The sequence below is a fragment of the Planococcus citri genome, chromosome 3 (assembly GCF_950023065.1).
Source record: "Planococcus citri chromosome 3, ihPlaCitr1.1, whole genome shotgun sequence".
Lineage (NCBI taxonomy): Eukaryota > Metazoa > Arthropoda > Insecta > Hemiptera > Pseudococcidae > Planococcus > Planococcus citri.
Window position 1 is genome coordinate 79,327,594 of NC_088679.1, and position 17,739 is coordinate 79,345,332.

The 17,739-nt window shown below is 34.6% G+C and overlaps 1 protein-coding gene across 2 annotated transcripts in view; it reads right to left on the reverse strand.

Moving 5' to 3' along the window:
* LOC135839633 (neuronal acetylcholine receptor subunit alpha-7-like) overlaps positions 1 to 17,739 on the reverse strand; it is a 307,481-nt gene that overhangs the window by 66,581 nt on the left and 223,161 nt on the right. For both annotated transcript variants that reach the window (XM_065355745.1, XM_065355746.1), the window contains exons 2-3: positions 6,476 to 6,615; positions 6,284 to 6,328 (exon numbers count right to left, since the gene is read on the reverse strand). In XM_065355745.1, the coding sequence (XP_065211817.1) occupies positions 6,284 to 6,328; positions 6,476 to 6,615 (185 nt within the window). The remainder of the gene's footprint in view (positions 1 to 6,283; positions 6,329 to 6,475; positions 6,616 to 17,739) is intronic.

Consider the following 17,739-nt stretch of genomic DNA (forward strand, 5'->3'; position numbering starts at 1 on the left):
CCACATCGATTAAAACCGGTGCCAGCTGATTTTTGAAAGTTGGAATTTAAAAAAAAATTACTCACAGAGGAACCTGTACAACTCGTCAACTACGGTCGGGCTGAAGTTTGGCTTACTGAAAGAACATGTCATCAAGACCTCATATCCAAATTTTCAGCTGCCACAGTTGATTTTTGGAAAATTTTTGTAAATGGCCAAAATAGTCTATCTATTTACTTATATTAATTTGCTACCTATGTACAATTGCACAAGTATAGCAAATGTTGCAGGAAACCCCGAATAAACTAGAGGCCTACTATGTGGGTAATGACCTCAGACCAGATTCATCCAAAACTCAAGTATGCAGCTACCACAATATGAAGAATGCAAAGGCGAAGTGCACGTTGTAGCTACACTGAGAAAAATTTATAGCATAAATTACTATAAATTTATAGTAAACGATCGAAATTACTATAATTATAGTAAATGAACACATCTCAAAAAAATTGATTTTGATGTTTTTGCATTTTTGGGGTTTGTATGACCCCCCTCAACCAAAAATTACACTTTGAGTTGGGTACATCATCTAGATCTTGTAAAAAACGCAAATGGCCTAACTCAAAATCTCAACAACATTGCAAGTTGTTTGGAGTTATAAGGGCACATCTCAAAAAACTCCACCTTTTTTGAGCAAATTTCGTACATACAAAGTGTTAACAAATAGTTTTGATTGTTTTAAATGTTTGTCAGTTAGAAATAGTCACAAGGAGTTCATTTTTTATTGGTTTGTACCAAATGGAAAAATTTTTTTAAATTGATCACTCTTCAGAAAAATGAATTTGCACATATCATGACATTTTAGTTTTTTGAGAAAAACCCAAAAACTAAGCACTTTAGAAAAAAACTAACGACAATTTGTCGATTGGAAATTTAATTCTCTACAACTTTGTTAACATGAAATTTTTTTTGGACGCTTCCTTTCGCCTCCACATCAACTTCAATGAAAGGTTCTAACTCAAAATGTTTTCCAAACATTGAAATATTTCCTCTTTAAGATTTTATTTTTCAAAGTGTTCTTATGCTAAATGAAGGAAGGATTCCAGATCTTTAAAATGAGGTGCTATTAATTCCTCACAATTAATTAGGTATAAGCTGATAAAAATAATGAATCAAGTTTAAAAAAAAAAAGAAAATCACCCTCCTGTAAAATTTCACTTTTTTGAGATGTGACCTTATAACTCCCGAGGTGCGAATTATGATAACGAATACTACGTATAATATAGTTATTATTACTATAATTATAGTAATTTTGATTATAATTTCGATACTGGAGCACATTTACTATAATTATGATAATTTATACTATACCGATTTTTCGCAGTGTAGTATGGGGAGGAGTGCAGCTAGAGAACTGTGAAAATTCCAAGTACTTTTACCTAGGTATCACTCTAAACTAAACCATCACATAATAAGAGGCACTGTGAGAACACAAACATGAAGGTGGAAGCTAGAAACAACTTAGGGGACCCTGCCCTATTACGGTGCAGTTCCTAAGATGGCGCAATTCAAATTTCTGGTGTCTGGCAACACTGATGTAAAAAGTAAAAACTAAAGCTCTTCAATACAAGTATGGAAATAGATTATGCTCTCAAGAAAGTCTTAGGATTTTACGTAAGTTTTAGGTACTGCGCACGCATAAAATCTGCCACACTTTACAACGTTGCACCCCATTGGTTGCTCCACCACGTGACGACACCAACCTGCCATGCGCAGTATGTAACATATACGTAAAATGCTAAGACTTTCTTAAGAGCATAATCTTTTTCCATACTTGTATTAAAGAGCTTTAGTAAAAACCAACTGCACCCTGTCTTTGTGCTTCACATCTTCGACTTTTCAACGTAGTTGTTCCCGCTCAAACAATTACCTTGCTTTCTTGAGAACGTATTTTTGTTGTTTTCCTTAGTCGACTGCTACTTACATAAGCGGCAACTAGCAACCAGCAACAAAATTTTGATTTGGTTGCCAATTCCAGCCAATAACCGAGCAACTTCTTATCATTTTCATTCCACTGTCGCGAAGTTGCTAGTTGCTGGTTGCTAGTTGCCGTTTATGCAGCAGTGCACTTGAAAATTCAATTGTTGCAATTTTTGTGCCAGAAGCTCTTCCAAATTGGTTTCATTACTAAGAGTGACCAAAAGTATCTTATAATGTGTGAAATTTCATCTACTTTTTAATGCGCTACTCAGTTTTTTCATTAGTGTTTATGTTCATTCAAAATTGACTAAAATTTGAATTTGTATAACCAGTCCTATGATGGCGCAGCTGCAAAAGCAGGAACTTTTCATCAACAAAAACAGGTAGATTTAGGTGAATCGAGTAGTACGTAGTTGTAGTACTGTATTTAGTGTGCCTAATGTTACATGTTTCTGTTCAAAATATTTAATAAAAATGTATTATTGTGAAAAGATTGAAAAAAGCGGGATTTCAAAATAAAACGGGGTAAATTAGGGATCCTAATACATTCAACACGGTAACTTCAATCAAATTCAAACATATTATGTAGTTACAGTTTAATTACTTTAAAATTGGATTTGCACCGTCTTAGGAATGAATTCACGCTGTCGTTGCATTTGACCTTAAGGCTCATTTACACTATGACAGTGCTGTCGTGCTATAGTGCTTTCATGAAAGTTGTTGATTTTCATGCTTTCATGACAGAGGTGTTTACACACAAAGTACACTTTCAACCCTTCACTTTGACCTATAGAGCTTCTTTTGTCCTTAAATCATAAAATATGACCAGAAATATGAAAATATTGAACTTCTAACTTCATTTCACACTAGCCATAATTATAAATGTGATAAAAAAAACTCAAAACACCTTCCTCACTTTCACTGTCATGCTCTACTATCATGCATGCATGATGGGTGACAGTACATGACAGTGCAAATTTATACTGTGACAGTTGCTGTCATGACAGCACTTTCATGACAGTACTGTCATAGTCTAAACGAGCTTTTACTTACAATTCATTCGATTGAGACAAGAGTTTGAAACTAAAAGTTTTACATTTCTGGTGGTAAGTAGTATATAGTATGAGAGACCTTCCATCGAATTTTTGTCCATTTTGGTTGGATACTTCAGGAGTACCAGGCTTCAGAAAAAAAATGTGCCATCTTAAGGCAGGGTCCCCTACTACAGAAACTGGTATCAACTAGATGGGGCGCAAAACCAAAGACATTGACAACAATAGCCATCGCACTTTACTACTCTACAGCAGAGTATGGATGTGCTGCATATGGGGCTAATCAGCACACATTAAGAAGATTGATGCTGCTCTCAACAACGCCATGAGAATTGTGTCTGGCTGCCTCAGACCAACCAGTGTTAAACACCTACCAAGAATCTGTGGCATCACAGTGCCTCCTGGGATGAGACAGTGTGTGGAGGTTGATTTAGAGAGGACAAAAAAAGAACAAGACCCCCACCATGTTATGTTCAACTGAAAAGATGTGACCCCAAGGCTGAAGTCTAGGAGGGGTTTTATGAGGAAAACACATGTGATGAATGTAGACCTAGTGGAGGTGAGAGAGAAAAGATGATCGGATCTGTAGAAAGCCATATGTAGAGAGAACTTGGCAAATGGACACTAACTGCCATATGTAGAGTGGCTCACATTGAACCAGATCTGAGCTGGATGCATCTGAACAGCAGTAAACCTTACTAGATGTGGCATACAGGATGATGTGAAGTGTTTGGATTGTGGGCAAAGATAGAATGAAAACCACTTCCTCAAATGTGACACAAGCACTGCATACACTAGAGTGGAGCTGTGGGGAGAAATGAACAGCTGCACCAAAGACCTGTTGCAGAGATGGAGGGGAAGAATTTGAGGAAATCCGATTGTCCCAGACTTGAGGAGAAGAAGAAGCAACTGAAACTCGATTTGTATTCTCAAGTCAACCCACCCCCCCCCCCCTTCTCAAATTGATTGGTACACAGAAATCCGATTGTCCCGGACACAACGAGAAGAAGAAGAAGAAGAAGCAACTAAAACTCAGGGGGGGGGGCTGAAGATTCATCAGGCGGTATGAGAAAAAAAATATCAATTTTGCAGAATAAAATGACCAGTTTCAAAAATGAAATGTGTTCAAAAATTGTGTAAATTTCAAGAGGTAAAAAAATTCACGTTTTTTTTGAAAAATTGTTCATTTTTTAGACTCGAAAATTTTAGAATTCGAATGTTGAGTTTTAAAAAATTTCAATTTTGAAAATGTAAAGCAAACAGATCTGAGCGAAGCAAGGGCAAAAGCTTGTTGAAAGCAGTAAAAAAATAATGTTTTCTCAGGTGAAAAGTGTATTTTGCTTGGTTTAAGCATCTTTCAAAATTTGAATGACAGATGTTTTCAAAGTTCAATCTGAAAAAAACCACAGAGGCCTAAGCCAAGCCAAGTAAAAGCTTACAAAAATTTGTATTTCGAGAAGTAAAAACAATGTTTTTTGTGATGAGACGCTTTTTTTTGAGAATTTGAACACCTAACAGAGTAACAACTGTAACAAGTAATCAAAAATTTAATTTTTTTCAAAAATCTGCTGAAGGCTCCAAAACTGCTCAAAACGTTTTGAAAATTTTTAATCGATTTGGCGGGTGAAAAGTAGTGTACACGCCAAATTTCAACTTACTAGATCAATTTGGAGGAATTTTGAGATTTTTTTCTTTCATTTTTTATTTAGCCAAAATTGATTTTTTTAAATTTACAGAAAATTGAAAAAAAAATAAGTAGGTATTTCAAATTTTGGTCTGGAGATGAAATTTTGCATGTTCTGAAGATATCTAATTCTATTCACTTCGAAAAAATTATCTGCCAGTTGAAGAGTAATTCTCTTGTCAGTTTTCAATTTTATTTTCAAAGGATATCGATTTTTTATTTTTATTTTCAGAGTTGTCAATATTTAAATAGGTATCCAGTTTTTGCTTTCATTTTCAGAGCTCATAATTTTCATTTCTGGGTTTAATTACATTTTCAGCTTTCTGTTTTATTTCCGATTTTCGATTTCATTTTCAGTTTTCAACTTCAATTCCATAGTTTTTGGTTTTATTTTCAGTGTTTGATTTAATTTTTATAGACTTGAATTTGATTTAATGTGTTCGATTCAATATTGGGAATTTTTAAATTTCCAATCTGAGTGATGATTTTAGTGACGTTCTATGGGACTTTTTGCAAATTTCGTCACATTTTTTTAATGAAATTTCATCAGATTTTGACAATTTTAAACAGTTTTCTATGCTTTCCAAAGTGGTTTTTTGGTGTCGTTTCATAAGTTTGCAACCATGTTATATGCAAATTTTGTCAAGGTTTTCCTAATTTTCCCGAAATTTCAACAGTTTTTGGTAATAGTTATTAGTAATGATTATTTTAATATTTTCAAAGCATTTTTTTGCCATTTCAACATGTTTCAGCTGCGTTATCGCATTTTTAAAATATAAAAATTTAGTAAAAATTGCATAAAACACTTTTTAACCCATTGAAATAACAGGAAAGCACTCTAAAATCATGAAATTATCTACCCCCCCCCCCCAAAAAAGTGAAAAATAAAATTTCAACAAAAGAAATGGCCCGAAGTTCCACAACATTTAAAAAGCATTTTCATCTCAGCAGAATTCATATTTATCAAATTTTCATTTAAAAAAAACGGTTTGATAGTCTATAAAACAAACATTTGTGTACGAGAAAATTACTTTTCAAAGATCAAAATAAATAATGTGCTTTTACTGCTTTTCTTTTCACACAAAAAATCCACACTCCTTCCTCCTACCCAAAAATAAAAACAAAATCCAGCGCCAGTATCATCGCAATATTAACTTTTGCAAAGCCACGAGTGTAATTATTAGAAACGCTCGAGTTGAACCAAAGATGCGTACTACATAATTAACTGATATGCCCAACGGTGATTTCAATAATGTATCATCTTCAGGTACCTGCTGAATGGCACATCGAGCATACAAATTTCTAAATAATCGGTTATACCTATACGTACGATTTTGGCAATCGAACTATAGAGTAAAGAAAAGAAAACTTTACACAAGAATCGTGATTCGAAAGGGTGAACAATTTTTCTATAAAAACAAAGAGTTATGTTTACATAAGGTCTTTTGTTCTCTGGCCAATAAGAAGGTATTCGAATGCGAAGGGTACGAATATAATAGGGTCGACTGCGACAGCAACACTCAACAGATACCATCGAGATTTCTCATTTTCATTCGTCTTTTAATAATATTTTTCTTTTTTTTTCTCTTACCAGTTTGAGCCAAATATTGGTGATGAGTAATTGATTCTTTTCATCCTAAAAATAACAAACAAATACAAATGCGCGGATATCGTTTTAAAATAAATAAAAGCTCAATAGAAAGGTATTCTATAATTATCATGTAATCATGTAACGTATTCCTGTCTACCAAATTGGCAATGGAAAATCATCATCATCACTTACCACGTCGATGATTTGCATGAGTGTAAGTCCAAAACTCAACTGTAACGGATCCGACTCGTTCGCTACCGGCCTTTCCAAAACATTATAAGAATCGAGCAAATTGTGAAGTAATTGTTTTTCATATTGGCCTCCGAAACAAACTGTAAACAAATTGAAAAACCATCGTTAAGTCCATAGGCTGGCAGTAAAATAAAAATTTATAGAGGGTATATCCCTTCACTTTTATAATATAGATAGATAAATGCATAATCAGTAAGTAGGTACTCGGGATAGTAATATAAGGTATAGGTAGGTGGCTGAAAAGTGTATAAACTACGAGCACCTCGACGATGACGAAGATGGTAGGTAGGTAACGGTCGCAGTGCCGTGGAAAAAGTAAATTTAATTACGCGGTCGCGGTGGCGATGGCGGCAAAAGAAACTGCACGACTGAAGGAACAGAACTTGACTGAATTAATATTTAAATTATTTTAAGCGTTTAATTTCGTTGCGAAGGCACGTTTTGGCAAGGTTGCTTTAATTCCCGCGCCGTTATCGTCGACCACCTTTTAGCCGAGTTTAATTTAAATTAAAAATTGTTGTATTTCAAAATCGTTTTTATATTCGACCGTCGCGTCCCCGTGTTGTTGGCTGCCCACAGCTGGAGGTATACGCACCTTAAACAACCAACTCGTGTACTATGCACGAGGCTCGAGACCCGAGACCAGGTCTTTCTGCAAATATTGGAAACTTTCAAAGAAATTACCAAGTTTAGAAAAAACAATTTTTCAAGCAAGCGCACAAATATCGGTTATTTAATGTGACCGATTCCTTGTTCTTTTCCTTTTGGTCTACATATAAGTCTGTGAGAAGATGATTTTATTATACCCGGAAATATATCTATTGGACATACCTACGAGAATCATTCAGGCGGAGGGAATATTGAAATAAGTTTTTTGAAGGCACTTACTTCCTTTTTTATGATTAATATATTCTGTGTCTATCGTACTCCATCATCTTCTGCATTATCACTCGAAGACTTTAATTCATTATTACAATCCTCTTCGACCACATTAATTCTTGGCGATCTCAATGCAAAAAACACACTATGGGGTTGCCAATCAACCAACTTTAACTGTTCAAAACTTCTAGATATGTATATGTTCCAATCTTGGTTTGGTGATCAGTGCTTCTAATGTTCTGACTTTCTACCCCTATCAATATTCTTATGAAGCTGATATTTTAGATATTGCACTTCTAAAAAATTTTCCCTATACTCATGAAAGTTCAGTCATCACAGACCTTGATTCTGATCATCTTCCTGTAATCACCAAAATTACACTTAATGATAGAATTCTTTGTCGTACTTCCTCTCATACAACCACTGACTGGTCTATTTTCAAAACAGAGCTGGAAGAGCTTCCACCTATTACTGAAGAGATTTTACAGAGCACTGAAATTGACTCTCACCTTAACTCTCTGTCTAGAACAATTCTTTGTGCTGCCTCCAAAGCTCAAAAAGCAATCTCTAAAATCAGCATAACAAATTCTAATCTTCTTTTTCCTATTGTTCAACTCATCCTCAAAAAAATCGCCTGAGAAGACAATGGCAAAGAACAAGAGATTGTTCCTTGAAAAATTGCTTGAATCATCTAACCCATAATGTACGGAAAAGATTGGAAGAATATCGACATGCCAACCACCAAAAATATCTTGAGAGCCTATTGTCCAGTTCTTCTTTAAGGAATCATACTAGAAGTCTTCTCAACAAACCAATGATATTACCTCAACTAACTCATAATAACAAATCGGCAACTAAGAACCACAAAAAATGTGAATTATTTGCTGATTTTTACGAAGACATTTTCTGCAATAAAAATACAGACACTCTTGATATTTCGACTGAACCTAGCAATCATTGTCTTCACAAAATGCTTTGTCAAACCTCAGTTGAAGAAATTCGCTATAATTATTATCAAAAAAATTAAAATCTGGAAATCACCAGGCTCGGATAACATCAGTAACATTATGCTTAAAAACCTTCCAACAAATATCCTAACAAGCTTCAAAACGCTTTTCAACTCTTGCCTTCAAATTGGTTACTTTCCTAACACCTGGAAAATTGCAAAAGTAAGTAATTGTGATGCGCTCTGTGAAATAGAACCACAATTTGGAAAGTAAAATTTTTCAGTACATTAAAATAATCGAATTGTGATGACAAATATCAATTTTCAAGTTTTGTTATATTTTGAAAGAACACACTTCTAAGAACTTGTGTACAAATTTTCAGCGCAAAATATTGGTTAGTTAGTCTGTAATTATGTGTTATAAAAGCGCATATCAGATTTTTAAAAAGGATCACAAGTCAGTAATCACATTTTGGTGATGTTTTTATGCTCTTTCCTGTTATTTATGTCAGTTTTACAATAAAATTAGTTGTATACCATTAGAAAACCCATTTTTAAAAATTTTTTTGGTGGCTGGGTTACTGTGGTAACAGCTTGTCAAGCCGGAGGTTGTGGGTTCGAGAACAGCTGCCGGCAAAAATTGTAAAAAATTTTTTCACTCATTTCTGTTTTAAGTCGTGAGTTTTTGTAAAATTATCATTTTTTACACATTTTTACGTTTTTTTTTTCAAATTTCTTGCGTCATTTTCCTACTTTTGTGAGTAATGAATTCATGCATGCCTTGCATAATATCAGAACTATCCATCCATATAACGTAATTTTTTTTTACAGCATCGAGTGGTACCCAGGATACACATATTAAAATTTCAGATCGATATGTAAAGTGGGTTTGAAGTAAAAAAATAATATGTGCTCGGAAACGCAAAAAAACTTTGAACTGATTTTTCTCAAAAAGCATTTTTTCAAAATTAAAACTTTGAGACGCCGTGTCTCAGGTATTTTTCAACCAATTTTCGATATTTTTATCTCAAAATGTTCGGAATGAAGTCTTCTAATAATTAAGTAAAAAAAAATCAATTTTGATTTTTCCGACTTGTGGTCCTGTTTCACAGAGCGCATCACAATTGTGCTATCCAAAAAAGAATCTCCTTCTTTGTCTCCTAATGATTATAGACCTATCAGTCTTCTCTCTTCTCTATCCAAAATCCTTGAAAAAATCATTTGTAAATGTCTTTTGGACTTTAAAAAAGGAATAGATTTTGCCATCTTTTCAGTATCGTTTTCATAATAAAATGAGCACAGTTCATCAGTTGCATTGAATGGTACAACTTATTAACAATGGCTACAAAAAGAAGCAATTCACAACTGCAGCTTTTATAGACATCAAAAAGGCCTTCGTCTCTGTATGGCATAGAGGTTTGATTCACAAATTAGTTGCAATCAAAACACCCACCTTTCTACATAAAATCATTTCTTCCTTCCTTCAAAATAGGAAATTTTATGTTCAAATCGACGATGAAAGCTCTTTGCTTCGAGAAATCAGCCAAGGTGTACCACTAGGCGCTGTATTGAGCCCAACATTGTTCATCTTATACTGCTATGATATTCCTAAACCAGCTGATAATGAAATAGCAATGTTTGCTGATGAAACGTGTTTACTCAGCCAAAATAAGGATCTTTTAATTGCTCGTAATCAACTTCAAGCTCGTATCAATGAATTAGAACCATGGTTTGAACGCTGGAAACTTAAAGCTAAATCCTCTTAAAAGTGAAACAAAAATCTTCACACTTTGCAAAATCTCACCGACTCCAGAAATCTTAATCGATAACACTGTGGTACCATGGAATACATCAACAGTTAAATATCTCGGCGTACACTTGGACCAGAAACTATCTCTCGAAAACTATATCGTTCTCAAATCACGTGATGCCTACCTCAAACTACATAAACTGTACCCCTTTCAAATCGTTATATTCGTAGGTTTTTATAAAATTTTTTGCCTACCCTCTTAATAAGTATCGCGTTATTATTGTATAAAAATTGATCACTTCGTGTATAGCGTTTAGATGCTGAGCCAAATAAATACATACTTTTCTCTCTCTCTGTCTCTGATTATTCGACCCAAAAACCCAAAATGAGTCCCTGAGGGGAAATACAAAACTGGAAATTTTCAAAAACTGTTACCAGTAAAATTTCTAAATTTTGAAAATTTTATTAAAAGTAAAATTTCGAAGGCTCATATCTCATCAGTGGCTAAACTTGAGACGAAATCCGTTTGCAGGGGTTTCCCAAGAATATAAGATAGGGGAATTCATAATTGTTGTTGCAAAACTCAAAACTGTACTTTCAAGGTAAAATCTGAAGTTGGGGGCAATGGTTTGAAAATTTGAAAAAATCCCATCAAAGACTTTTTTTAATACACTACGTATTGTTAACAACCTAAGTCTCAAAATTAAACCCCGATTCTCCCACCTCCTACCCTCCTCCGCAAAAACCGGTTTGTACGTTGCAAAAAAGCTAACCAATTCTATCGTGGCCTGGGCAAAAATCAATTAATGCCCATATTGCTCAACTCGTTGGATAAATATAGACTTATGTATTTTTAAACCAAAATTCACGTGAAAATTGAATAGAAACCTTGCTTAAAATTCAGCTGGGTAACTAATTTCGTATTTCTGTATCCTATAGCACAAACCTTCGATTTAATCGCTTTTGTAAGATTGGCTCAATTAGCGCAAAAACGCATTCTTGAGAATCGTGTTACGCGTAGTAGCTTCGAGCGAAATATTTCGAGTAAAAAACGCGAACCAATCTGATTAATTCAGCGAGTGGGACAATTATTCGGGTAAGGTATTTTTTTGCTCACAAGTCAAAGTTGACGAGAACGATGTAAAATTGCTTTGAATGTTGACAGCTAGCGTCATGTAACTTGTAAGTGACAGTTATGGAGAACGCGACGCTTTTACGTAGTGTATAGTACTCGCCCAATGGGGCGTGTTTAACAAAATTTTATTGTCCTTCGGTCAACTTTAGGAGAGAATTCGTAGCAGTATTTTTTTGCTCGAAATATAATTAGCTTTAGTTTCAGACTCCATTTCACATTTTTTTCCCTCTTCTTTTGTAGTCAGCAAAAACAAAAAGTTCAAGGATAAAAGTTTTCATCTAGTTGTATGGAAATTATAAAGGGTAAGTGTAAGGGTTGGGGAAAAAATTCAATATGACCGATTCACCTTGTGTGTTATGTTTACTCTCGAGTTACCATTACGTGCGAAGAAAAAATTTCCAAATACGTTTGTCAGATTTCAAATCCCAACCACAAAAGGTGAAATTTCCATCGTCTAAGGTCACGATACGAAAATCGAATATTCCAGCTCCCGAGTTCGAGATGCGACAAAATTCATAATTCTTGGCGCGTGCATTCCCTTATATTTATTCTAACGCTGCATAACGATGAAAAATGCAACCGCAACATCGCAGCCCAGGCCACGGATAGAATTTTTTGTTCGCTTGTGTGTTTCAATTTTTGCACACGATTGCGAAAATTTTCCAAGTTGTGCCAATCAAGATGCGCTCGATGTTTTGCTCCAACTCTTACGAGTATAAGGTGGGCTTGTATAGAACAATTTATTGATGTGTGTCGTAATACGAAAGAATGCGATTATTTTACAAAAACGTATTTTTTCTGGAAACACTGTGATTTTTATACAATTTTATTTCATTTCGATATTTGATCTACTTTTCGTATAATGGAGTTTTTTGTTGTTGTTGAAATTTTGCTCGATTTTTACAATATTTCGTTAATTTTTGGCCAATTTAAACAATTTTTATTGTGATATTTCAACAAATTTTAAAGCAATTTTCGCAAAATTTTGCTCCATTTTTTCAATTTTTTTTTCATGAATTTATAATATGATAACTTTCAGTTACTGGAAGGTCAGTTCAATTGCGTTTAATTTTTGCCCAAAAGGATGAATTTTTGATGACTTTGATGACCTTTTAGACACTCTGTCACCCGGAAAAAATTTCAAGCTCCGAGAGTGTCCCTGGAGGGGAAATATGGGTTCTCAAAGAAAGGATGTTTTCGAAAAAAAGATGGATTTTTTATTCTGATTTACCAAACTGGTCTTTTGTTTGGTTTTTAATATTCTTGACCAAAGTTCACTGCTCAAAAAAATCTGAAAAAATTACCTACTGGAAATAATATGGTCTAAAACACAGTTTTTGGTGAAAAAATTTTGCCTGATGAAACTCTTTCATGTAGATGTTGAGCAATGGCAATTCAAAGTTTTCTTACATGCTTTTTTTGGCTAGAACGCAGCATAAAAAAATATTTGAAAAAATTTCCAAGAATTAGTCTCGATGTTCCCCACACACCACCAAATCTGTCTCCCCCCCTCCCGTGCCATCCAGGTTTCTGACGCGTAGAGAAAAAATGAGAAAACCAGAGTGTTTACAAGCCTTATCTTCAGAGTCTCGCTCACTGCTGCATCTGACCATGTCTTCTTTAGGTGAGACATGGCGCTTCCTAAGATTTGCACTATGCGTCTCATCTCGGCTTCACTACCTCCTTTGTTATCAACAATGGATCCCAGGTACACAAATCAATTCACTACTTTGATTCCCTAAATTTTCTGAATATCAGGTGAGTTGTTCTCAGGCTGATTCACAATCATGATCTTCATCTTTGCTTCATTTATCAGCAGGCCATATTTTGCCTTAACCTCTTCCAGACATTTCAGCAAACTGGTCGTATTTTCAACACTTGAGTTGATGAGGGTTGTGTTGTCGACATAGTAAAGGTTTGACATTTGTGTACCTTCGATTGATACTCCTTCTTGCCACCTGCTTGAGCCATCGTCATTGGCGCTTTCTGGTACAATTAGCTGCAGCTTCTCTCAAATTATATATTCTTCATATATGACCCTGCCTGACAAAATTGACCATTTCAACAAAATTTCAAAAACAGTTTTTTTTTTCAAAAATCTGATCTTTGAACCCTTAAGATTCATTTTCAACGCCATTATTTTGGACACTTTTTTTTGTCAAAATGGTCAATTTTGTCAGGCAGGGTCACATATATGTAGATTAAACAGGAGTGGGGAAAGAATGCAGCCTTGTTGTACTCCACTCTCTGGGTGGAATTTTCCAGACATTTTTTTCTCTGTCAATTAGAACGTTTGCCATGCTCCTCTCATACAGTTGTTTTATCAGCCACACCAGATGTATTGACCAGCCCATCTCGAGTAGAATTTGCCTTAGCGTTTGCCATTGTACACAGTCAAATGCTTTCTTGTAATCTACAAAACATAGCACAGTACACACATTGTATTCACATGCTTCCTCAATCAGTAGTCTGAGGTTGAGGATCTGCTCCCTAGTTCCTCTTCCTCTCATGAATCCTGCTTTTTCTGGATGGATTTGACTGTGTATGAGTGAGTAATTGAGTATAACCTGTTGTCAGGGATGGAAACCAAAATGAAAAAAATATCGGTTAGTTTTTTTTTTTCAGAATTATTGATGATAGTTACAGTTAAGGGTTATGGTCAAGACCAAAAAAATTAAGGTAAAGGTTTTTTTTTCATTTATCAAAAATTATTCGCACTTCAATGTCAAAAAAGTACGCTTGGGGCCAAAAAAACAAAAAAACTACAATTTCTCAGCCAAAAAACATGCGACTTGCTTCAAGCTCTAACAAAACTGACCATTTTGACAAAATTTCAAAAAAAAAATTTTTCTCAAAACTCTGATCTTTGAACCCTTAAAATTCAATTTAGATGTCAATATTTCAGAAACTTTTTTGCGGAAACAGTCGGTTTTGTCAGAGCTGATCACATATGAATTTTTCAAGTTTGAAGGAAGTGTTAGACAAATTGAGCCCTTTTTTCTCAAAAATCATGTTAGGTAAATGTCATATTTTACGCACACAAAAAAATGAGATTTTCACTCAAAAAAATAACTGTTATGTCCTCAACTAAAACAAAAAAAAATGAATCAGTTACAGTTATGGTTAAAAAATTTTAAATCAATAATTGTGTCATTCCATAGGTAATGGGCACAGGGCTGTTAAATTACTGTAATTTATTCACTGGTAAAATACGGTATAATACGGTATTTTATGGTATTTATGGTATTTTACTAATTTGGATATGAAGAATTATTTGTAGTTTGACTTTGAAGTTCTGAACTTCTGACCTGCCTCTGAAGTAAATTTTCATCTGTTTTAGGTGTTATTAGAGATTATAGGAAATTTTTCATGGACATTTTCTGGAAATTTATGGGGAAAATTTTTGGTAACTTTCAAATCATAAATTTCCATGGAAATTTGGAAATTTATGAAGGAAATATGGAAAAAAAGTGTTCAATTTGGCTTTTTGGTAAATTATGGTAAAATACAGTTTTAAACTTTTGGTAAAATACCATAAAATACAGTAAAATACCGCCATAATTTACCAACATAAATTACCTTACAGCCCTGAATGGGCCCATTTGGTCGTTTATATTCATCGAGATCATAGTGTTTTTAGTGAAAAAGTTGAGAGAATAAATAATCGAGGTTTTGATGGATTTCAATGTAGAACATATCCGACTATTGCGTGTTAAAGTATCAAGGCTGCATGTGCGCCCCAAGCGGAGAAAAATGGAACTAAAGTTTTTCCCATTTGGCCGATTTTGTTTTTTTCGCGGTAAATTCATTTACAAAGACTTCCAAAAAAATACCCTCTGAGTATACCTACTAAAGCCCGGAACGATGTCGTTAGTGATGTAGTTATAACAGCTATCGCATCGTTTAAAAGCGATACCCGTTAGTAATCGGTATCGCCAAATAAAACCCAAACTTGTTAGTTGTTACAATCACTTTTCATAAAACGATTATTTCAGTATCGATTATGCATCGGCACAGAAATCCTTATCTGTTGCATGAATATATGAATGGTTGCGCACGCTTATATGAGCGCGGGGGTGTGTGAGTCATATTCAAAAGCGTTAGCGATGGCGATACCAAAAGCGATACTAACGACATCGCTTCAAATAAACTTGTTAGAAAGCGATGTGAATAATTCGCTGATAAGAAAAACCTGTTACTAACAGTATCGTTAACAGTTTTGAAGCGATGTCGTTGTAATGACTAAGGACATCGTTCCGGGCTTTAATACCTACTGCACCTAGTCACCAGTGGCAACATGTATACCATTCAAAAACACGTTTTACGTAGGTGCAGTGCTAGCCATGTGGCACTGGGAACGGATTGCGGAGCAGGAGGTATGGGTTCAAATCGCACCTTGGAAGAAATTTATTTTTATTTTTATAAGTTGAATTTTGACAGAAAATGTAATTTAATAATTTTTTTTTGCTTTTGAACAGAGTAATGAATTTTTATGCAAAATTGTAATGTAATATTTGACATCAGAAACAATATTCTTCAATTTTAGGTATGAAGGTTTTGGATTATATGAAATTTCAGCTTTTTTCAGAAAAAAAAACTTTGAAGGCAATTTTCTCAAAAGTTGAACTTTTCAAATTTAATTATGGATTTTTTTTGGAGTTTTTTTGCTCTTTTTGGGTTTCTATCCAGCTCATATGATTGCTCCGTAGGTCTACTCCCCCCCACCCATAACTGAATATCGAGCAAATGGGCCCATTACCTGCGGAATGACACAATTTCAGTTATGGTTCCAGTTTAGTTACAGTTTTTGCCTCATTTTAGCGGTTAAAATTTATTTTGGTTAAAAATTTTGGTTATGGTTACCATCCCTGCCTGTTGTACACATTCTCCAATAGTACTTTGCTGGCATGCTATAGTTCTCGCAATTCTCAGGAGTTCCTTTTTTGTACAGAGTGACATACGAGTATGTCGACTGTACCCAGTCCTCCGGCTATTCACTGCTCAGCCATATCAAGTTGCATATGTTATGGATTCGGTGAGCGACATTCTTCTCAAATATTCTGGATTGCCGAAAAAGAGGTAAGCATTGAATTTTGATTGAATTTGCCTCAGTCAACTTCGAATCTCAGTTACATATTATCCTCTGGAACTGGGCCTTTTTTGCTAAAAAAAAAAAAGGTTGAGTAAAGTCTAGAGCAGAAGATACACGATTTTTTTCACAAACCCCTTTGTTTAAGGACCCATCAGTATCTCTTATCAGGCGCACCATAGGAGCTAAAATTTTTCTGGGTGATTTTCAGTTCAAAATGGAGGTCTTGATACCAAATTTGATTAAGATCCTCCGATATTTTTTTTTCGCGATCAACTTTAAATAAATTCACAATTTGAAAATTTCTTTGCATGGAGACTGGAAATAGAAAACACCCGTATCTTATGATTTTTCTCAAAGATACTCCGTTGTATATCCAAATCTTAATTTGATCACTCACTTTCTGAACACCTTATGTATCTACTACCTACGTATAACCATTCTAATACTCCTATTTTACCACCACACTCCATAGGACTCTCTCAAAGATTACTCTATTCAACCACACACCATCTCGTATTCTTCCATAACACTATAAATGTGATATCTACGTGATACATTGTGATACACCAATCATTTCCATTCTCAATAATAATTACAGCAAAGACAATCATACAGTTCGGTATGTTTACATTATTTTGACTAAGAGTGAATAGCATACAAATCGAATCCGCGCGTAGGTACAAAACACCAAACATTTTAAACAGTTAGAAATCTTCACTTCGGTACACTCGTCGTCCTCGAAACAGATTAAGAAATGAACCATACACGTAGGTACGTACACGAATACCTACCTAACATATATAAGATGAAAAGAGAGAGCTGCAACATGATATTTGCACACAATATTTTCTCAAATCAAAATGGATAAGAGACGCTATACGATGTAAACAAAGCGTAATTACGCGGTAGGTAAATACGATACGAGCCATCTGGGTAAACTCTCATTCTCTCTAAACTCTAGTCATACCTACCAATTCGATGTACTTGCTCGTAGTACTAGATCGTACTACTACAACATTGGTATATGTATAGCTCTACCTATTCAATTTCTTTACTTAAACAATGATCGTACAGATACAATACCTTCGCGAATATATGCAATATTACAAATAGTACGTACAAATATTGTATCTGTACATTTTGACATACGTGTTTGATTTGTACATCGTATATTTACGCAGAATCTCGTAATTTTTTTCTCGTCTCCGTTTCGCGCGCACAGCACGCGAATTATTATGTATCGTATATAGTACATATGTAATATTTCATCGAAAATTATAAATAAAATTCGTAATATTAAATTTGGCAACGGAGCGTGAAAATCGAACAAATATACAAATACATATAGGTTAGGGTAGGTAGAGGTACTGTACGGTACATTAAAATGGGAATGCTCGGTCGC